At 35.1% G+C, this 7,593-nt stretch overlaps 1 protein-coding gene across 1 annotated transcript; it reads left to right on the forward strand.

Annotated features, from left to right (window-relative positions):
* Positions 1–2,615: 2,615 nt before the first annotated feature.
* On the forward strand, positions 2,616–6,522 carry LOC107878218 (L-ascorbate oxidase homolog). Its single transcript, XM_016725138.2, has 8 exons — positions 2,616–2,911; positions 3,455–3,564; positions 4,247–4,517; positions 4,640–4,742; positions 4,840–5,185; positions 5,502–5,867; positions 5,954–6,032; positions 6,127–6,522. Exons 1-8 carry the CDS (start codon positions 2,762–2,764, stop codon positions 6,337–6,339), a joined length of 1,638 nt encoding a protein of 545 aa, XP_016580624.1. The 5' UTR covers positions 2,616–2,761; the 3' UTR covers positions 6,340–6,522.
* Positions 6,523–7,593: the final 1,071 nt, after the last annotated feature.

Below are 7,593 nucleotides of genomic sequence, written 5' to 3' on the forward strand. Positions count from 1 at the left end.
AGTATGCATAACTTAGGGCTTAGGCATGATATCAAATTAATACCACATGATTCCCTAATTCAACTCAGTCTAATAAATTTTAACCCACATACTAGCGTAGTTTCATAACAACACATAAAGATTCCAACTTGGGAATCCTACAACAATAACTACATGAACATAATCAATCCATAACATAAACATCACAATTCATAATTTAAAATTGGATTCTTGAGCTTCATGGATGAAAGAAATCCATGAATGAACACTTGACATACCTTGGATGGAAAATTCTTGAAAACTAACGGTAGAATCTCTTGAATTTAAAGCTCCTATGAAAACCCTAGACTTGTTCTTTAGAGTATTTAAGAGTAACAACAATATTTTAGTGAAATAAAGGCTGAATCTCATGTTATAGGCTTATATAGGGGTGGAAAATTGACCCTTTTGCCCTTAAAAATATGGACATTTAATGACTAAAAATTGGGCATCGACATGATTGGTGATGCGGCGCGTCGATGCATCGATGCGATACCCGACGCGTCGCACCATGATCATGCCAATCCGCAGTAGTTTTACTAGCAGTCCCTGGAACAATGTTAACCAACAGGACAGGCGACGCAGCACGCCAAGATCGCGTTGGTCCACTATTTTGGGACACCAAACATGGTCTAAACAAGATCCAAAAAATCCAAAACATGTTCGAAAATACCTATTGACCTCTCTGATCATGAATTAACAAAATACGGATCATTAAAGGACATTAAGGTGGCCAAATGAGATTGCCAATTTTCGAAGGCCAAAAATAAACTAAGTCTGAGAATTTAGCTAGAATTTTCTAAGTATGGGACCTCCTTGAAAAGCTTAAAGGACTGATTTAAGATTAGAAATTTTGCAGGGTCTTACAATATCTCCCCCTTAAGAACATTCGTCCTCGAATGAGACTGACTGAGATGGGAAAAATACAAACTGAAATATATATATATATAGGACATGAATAATGGAAGCATGATTTCATAACTGACATGACTGATAAACTAAATATATCATACTGAACATACATATCTGATGCATCGTAACTGATTCATGAATGCATGAATAAGATTTCTGATAAGCTGAGTTTCTCATAATAAGGATGCATATCTGATGCAAAAGCAACTTTGTTCGCAACAGATTACCCATATGTTGTTGCAACATATGACTTATTTGTTGCAACAAATTAGTCATATATATTGCAACAAATTACTCATCTGTTGAATTCACGTTACATGTTTTATCCATTGTTGAAAAAACAACAGTAGCAGATACACCCAGATAAGAAATTCAACTAAAAATTATAATTTTACTTACTAAAATCACCTATGAAGTAATGCCCAAGTGATAGACGAATAAAATTTGACCTAAAAAAATTTGATCAAGTAGCAACAGTATCGGTAACAACAACAATGTTCAACAACAAGAAGATGATGATGATGAACAAGAAGAGATGATTATAAAGAATAAGATGATAATAATGAAGAAGAAGATGATGAATAAAGCAACAACAACAATGAACAACGAAAATCGTGAAGAGAGAGAAAACTTCAATAAATGAGAAGAGAGAGAAACACACTTTTTTTCCTCTGTTTCTAGTTATATTAGGTTTTACATTGAATCAAAGTGTAAATTAAAAAACTTGTGGGCTATTTTCAAACTTTCATACTTTCTTAATCCTTAATAAAATAATTCACTTACACTCAATTATTAAAACTTAAGTCATTTACACTTCATTTTAAAACTCTTTTGTCACTTTTAGCTCAAAGCCCCCAATAAGTGGGCTAAATATTTATAGAAGAAAGAATAAAAATGTAATTATGATTGACCCAATGACTTAATTTAGTTTTAAGTTAGGAGCGGTCTTAAATTCAATATTACTTGATCATATGCATAAAGCAAGCTCTGGTTGAGGTTCGAACCTCTAAGCTGAAAGAACAAAACAACGCAGAATCTTCCACTATCATATAGTGTCATTTCGTTCAATTACACTTTACGCATACTATCAATGTATATTTTGTTATCTAACCAAGATGCTTGACACCCCGTTCGCTCAACTAGGGGTTGTTTTTGCCTTTTATCATTAATAAAATAATTTAAAACGCTAAATATGTAAGATTTAATTTAGATCACAAATAAATATCAAGAATATCATAAAAATTAGGATGAAAGTAATATTTTTTTATTTACTTTTACTTATTATTTTTTACTTTACGAGAGTTAATTTAAATAATCTTAAAAATTGATTTAAAGTAGATAAATTTAATATTTTAAATTTATATATTTAAAATGTATTTAATTAAATTCCCTGCCGTTTGACTCTTGAAAAGTTTGAGATTTAAAAATAATGGGAGGGACTAATAAATTCGGTTAGGGGAGTGAGGTAAGCATTAAGCATAGTATTTGAGCTGTTCACCAGAAAGAGCGACACCTTGAATTTCACCATACGCTGCTCAAACTTCAATGCAGATAAATTAGACTAATAATTAACCATCAATCATAATTCTACCTACACGTCCCAACACCGACAGTACTATTCTACTTGCAAAAAAGAGCGCAAAATAAAGCATGGTAAAACAATTATTTCTTTTATTATTTATTATACAGTAAGCATAAGAAAGAAAAGTAAAGTAGGGGAGCGGGCTGTCTTCATACTTCATTCATAAGTTATACGACTATACCTCTACCTCTAAAGTACTCTCTTCACTTACTGCAACGACATTATTCAGACACAAAAAACAAAAGAAATATGGGAAAAGAATGGAGGTCTTGGTCGTCTTTAATGGCTGTGGCGATGATATTTCTTCATGTAAATCTAGTTAATGGAGACGACCCTTATAGGTTCTACACTTGGAATGTTACATATGGTGATATTTACCCACTTGGTGTCAAACAACAGGTACCCTCGTTTCACTTTGCTATTTGAAAAAAATGTTGAAACTGTGTGTTGCTTGGATTTTTCAAAAATGTTGTCAGCAGGCGAGGGAGGACTCAGGTAGAGCTAAGGGTTTAGAAGTCTTTTTGGCGGAAAATTACACTGTTTGGACATGATCAAAATTATTCTTTTATTTATGTAGTCGAGATTGAACTCCTTTTTAACTTCTCTGTGTTTACTTTTTCATATTTTGCATCCTCTTAGTGAAAATTTCGAGTCCATCACTATCCAAACCCATGTCGAATTCTTGAAAAATGCACTAATTTTGATGGATCGTACATGTACCTGTATGCATTTTTGAAGAGTCGAGCAACATAGATGAAAGTTGTAGACTTGTAGTCATATAACAATATGATTTTAGTCAGCTTTGAGAAGTTGATGTTGTCTCTCTCTGATTCACTCTGTTTCCTAGCAGAGGAATATTGGATCTTCTCTAAAGAATGAATTTTTTCTTTGGTGTTGGTACTGACAGTTTCTTTTTTATATTTTGCGGTTTAAAAATGGCAGGGGATATTGATAAATAGGCAATTTCCAGGACCACCTATTCAGTGTGTGACCAATGACAACTTGATTATCAATGTTTTCAACAGTCTGGATGAACCCTTTCTCATTTCCTGGTAATTACTCTTGCTTTGTGTTCCTACATTTGTTTTCTCCTTATGATAGTTTTACTAATTGATTGATTTCCCTTGCTTTTTGTTAAACATTTTTTTGTGTTTTTGTGTGTGTAGTTGTAATTGCTGTGCTGTGTTGATGGCAGCACGTTTATACAACAGTCTTGTCTTTATGTATCGTTATAGTCTCTATATCTCATACTGCAACCTCTTCAGAACTATCTTTTGTAGATCTTTTCCTATCTTTTACTCCATATGTTACAATTTGTTTTGTTTGATTTTAACTTGATATGAAGTTTAAGAAAGTAAGAAACTTTTGAATCTCGTGTTTTAAATTAAAGTTATATAAAATGTATCAACCAAAATGTTCTTTAATCTTTGTGGCCTTTAACATACCATGTGGAAAGTTATAATTAAGGATTTCAAAAAAGAAAAGACATTTTTATTTTGAAACAAACTAAAAGGAAAGTTGACAAATAAATTGAAACGAAGCGAGATTTTTTTCCTGTTTAATGTTAAATTGTCAAATGAAAAATACACCTTAAGTTGTTATAGATGTTGACATGCTCACAAAATGATTTCTACGTCTTCATTAATTCGAACAAAAATTTCCCAGTAGGTTCTCTTAGTTCACTCATAATTAGTGGGATATCAATTGACATGCATGAACAATATACGAATTCAGGAATGGCGTCGAGCAGAGGAGAAATTCATGGCAGGATGGAGTCTATGGTACTACTTGTCCCATTCCACCAGGCAAAAACTTCACTTATGTTCTCCAAGTCAAGGATCAGATTGGTAGTTTCTACTACTTCCCTTCCCTTGCCTTCCACAAAGCAGCAGGAGGATTCGGTAGCATAAATATCGCGAGCCGCCCCAGAATTCCTGTTCCTTTTCCTCCTCCTGCTGGAGAGTTCTCCATACTGACTGGAGATTGGTTCAAACAAAACCATACTGTGAGACTTTCCACTTCCAAGAATTTTGTTTGTGTCTTCTCATTAAGTTTAGTCTCTGAGGTCACAATTTGAATCAAGAACTTCATTTTCTGATTATCAATGTGCTTATTTGCATTTTGTAGGACCTCAAAGCAATTTTAGATGGTGGGCATGATCTTCCCTTCTCTGACGGGCTTCTTATCAACGGACGTGGATCAAATGGTTATACGTTCCCCGTGGATCAAGGTTCACCCTTTAATTGCATAGTCTAGTCAATTATTTTGGTGTGGACTTTTTTCTTTTTCCTGTTAGACTGATATATGTAATTTTTTGGGGGTTCCAGGCAAAACTTACAGATTCAGGATATCAAACGTTGGGCTCACAACTTCCGTTAATTTCAGAATCCAGGGGCATAAGATGATGGTCGTTGAAGTAGAAGGGACTCACACTGTGCAAAATACATATGATTCCCTTGATATCCATTTGGGACAGTCTTACTCTGTGTTGTTGACAGCAGACCAACCTGTACAAGATTACTATATTGTTGTCTCAACACGTTTCACATCCCAGGTTCTCAACGTTATGTCTACTCTTCGTTATAGTAACTCAGCAGGGACTGTTTCTGGCCCTCCTCCTGGTGGACCAACAATTGAGATTGATTGGTCTCTTAATCAGGCCCGATCTCTCAGGTGCATGTCTCTTTACTTTGACATCAATGATAGCAAATTATTAAAAATAATAGGACAAGGTGTAAATCATAAAATAGTGCACACGTTAGGGGTGCAAATTGCAAATTACTCTTAAAACGTGCTAATATTTGCTGCAGAGCACTAAATATAAACTTCCATTTTGAATTGCTATATGAACAAAGTTCCTAATTCATTAGGACTTGTAAAATGCTGTTTGTGCCATTGGTTCCAATCACATGTTATGCAGATTTTGTTTTCTTGATTGTTTAATACCTCATGTCATAGAACCAGACGTTCATTATTTGTATGATAACAGGCGTAATCTATCAGCTAGTGGACCAAGACCTAACCCCCAGGGATCCTACCACTACGGACTGATTAACACCACACGCACAATTAGGCTCGCAAATTCAGCTCCAATCATCAATGGGAAGCAAAGATATGCTATCAACAGCGTGTCATTTATTCCAGCAGATACACCACTTAAACTTGCTGATCACTTCAATATTCCGGGGGTCTTTACCCTTGGAAGCATTCCGGATAGCCCTACTGGATCTGGTGCTTACCTTCAGACATCTGTTATGGCTGCTGATTTTCGAGCTTATACTGAGGTTATCTTTGAGAATATAGAAGATAATGTACAGTCTTACCACATTGATGGACACCACTTTTTCGTCGTGGGGTGAGTTTCTAAAATTGAAGTCGTGTATGTTAAACTTAACTCTAAATTCTTTATGCACACAATATCTAACCCTATGAAATAAACAGGATGGGTGGAGGAGAATGGACTCCTGCAAGTAGATTAACGTACAATTTACGGGACACAATTTCTCGTTCAACTGTTCAGGTAACTTAATTACATTGAATTCAAATCACATCTTTTGTGCTAATTTATGAAATTAAGCACTTAGTTGGCTTGCAATTTGACCCAATTTTGGTAGGTATACCCTAAGTCGTGGACTGCGCTATACATGCCATTAGACAATGTGGGAATGTGGAATATAAGGTCTCAGAATTGGGCTCGTCAATATTTAGGACAACAGTTTTATCTGCGAGTTTATTCGCGTGTAAATTCATGGAGAGATGAATATCCAATTCCCAGCAATGCTCTTCTTTGTGGAAAAGCATCAACTCGAGGAGCTTTACACCAGTAATTGGAACAACCTGCAGAATTGTTACATGAAGGTGGCTAGCGCTATACTACATTTAAATAGGGCCTTTCTGCATATGATAAATGCAGTTGGACTCATTTTTTTTTCTCTTTTATATCATCTATTGTCTAGGTAGTTGTTTCCAATATGTGCACATTGAAATAATCCAATTCTTGATTTTGTTCAGCTATCTTTCGCTCACGTGATTTTTTCCTTTATAAGACTATTTATCTTTTTTGGTTGCTGTTGTAATCAATGTAATTTCCTTTGTTTTCAATGTTTGGTTGGAGCCTGAAAATAGCCACACTTTTTCCTTTACGAAAAGAATGACGGAGTTGGACAGAATTTTGAGTTTAGGAATCCTGAATTGTACGAAAGCCAGCTTACTAATTTAACATGTGTTTCAGTCATATAGCAAACTATGTTTGTCTTCTCTTTTTACATGAAATTCTGGATTTATAGCTATTTTTATAGTTGCTTTGCTGACTGTATGCACTTGAATAGGCATAGTTAGTTGAAAGTCCAATTTCCTTGAATAAACCCAAGATTCAGATCAGATCAGCAACCGCAAATGTCAAGCTCCCACGCCCAGCTTCAACTGAGCTCGTGGAGAATTACTTTGTTTCTTTTGATTTTCAAGATAGTAGGGAGTGGTTGGCTTATACGAGTCCACCACGAGTCAAGGGACCAGGTTCTTTAACATAGAAGTTCAGTGACTAAACAAGATATGAAGTTAGGTGCAGAAAGCTAGACAACAAGGGTAAAGAGACCAGGCCCCTTGACAGACAGTTGCAACACTTTAAAGAACAATCAAGTTCGATGCAAGAATAATAAATGGGACATAATATTTACGTGGAAACATCGTTGCTCAAGGGAGGAAAAACCACGACCTGTCTCCTAGACTTTTCGACAACTTCACTAGCTTCAAAGCTAAACGTGATTACAGACTCCAATAATCATAAGGATTAAACTCTTAATCCTAACTCCTTGTAATAACTCTATTACAAGACTAATGTAGTAACTCTACTACATCCCCACGTTGACTAACTCTAGTCAATACTCCTAGTTGACTTTACCCAAGAGAAACACTAAGGGGTCGTTTGGTAGGCCGTATTAGGAGAAATAATCCATGTATTAAAGTGTGGTATTAATTAACACTATGTTTGGTAGGATTTTGAACCAATGTATTACTAATACCATGTATTAGTTATACACCCTACGTGGTATTATAGGGTGTATTACAAATACATCACATAT

The sequence above is a fragment of the Capsicum annuum genome, chromosome 7 (genome assembly GCF_002878395.1).
Source record: "Capsicum annuum cultivar UCD-10X-F1 chromosome 7, UCD10Xv1.1, whole genome shotgun sequence".
Taxonomy (NCBI): Eukaryota; Viridiplantae; Streptophyta; class Magnoliopsida; order Solanales; family Solanaceae; genus Capsicum; species Capsicum annuum.

Coding starts and splice junctions, on each gene's coding strand:
- LOC107878218 (XM_016725138.2), top strand. CDS start 2,762: ATGGGAAAAGAATGGAGGTCTTGGTCGTCTTTAATGGCTGTGGCGATG. Junction 5,186..5,501: donor AATCAGGCCCGATCTCTCAG/GTGCATGTCTCT, acceptor GTATGATAACAG/GCGTAATCTATCAGCTAGTG. Junction 6,033..6,126: donor TTTCTCGTTCAACTGTTCAG/GTAACTTAATTA, acceptor CAATTTTGGTAG/GTATACCCTAAGTCGTGGAC.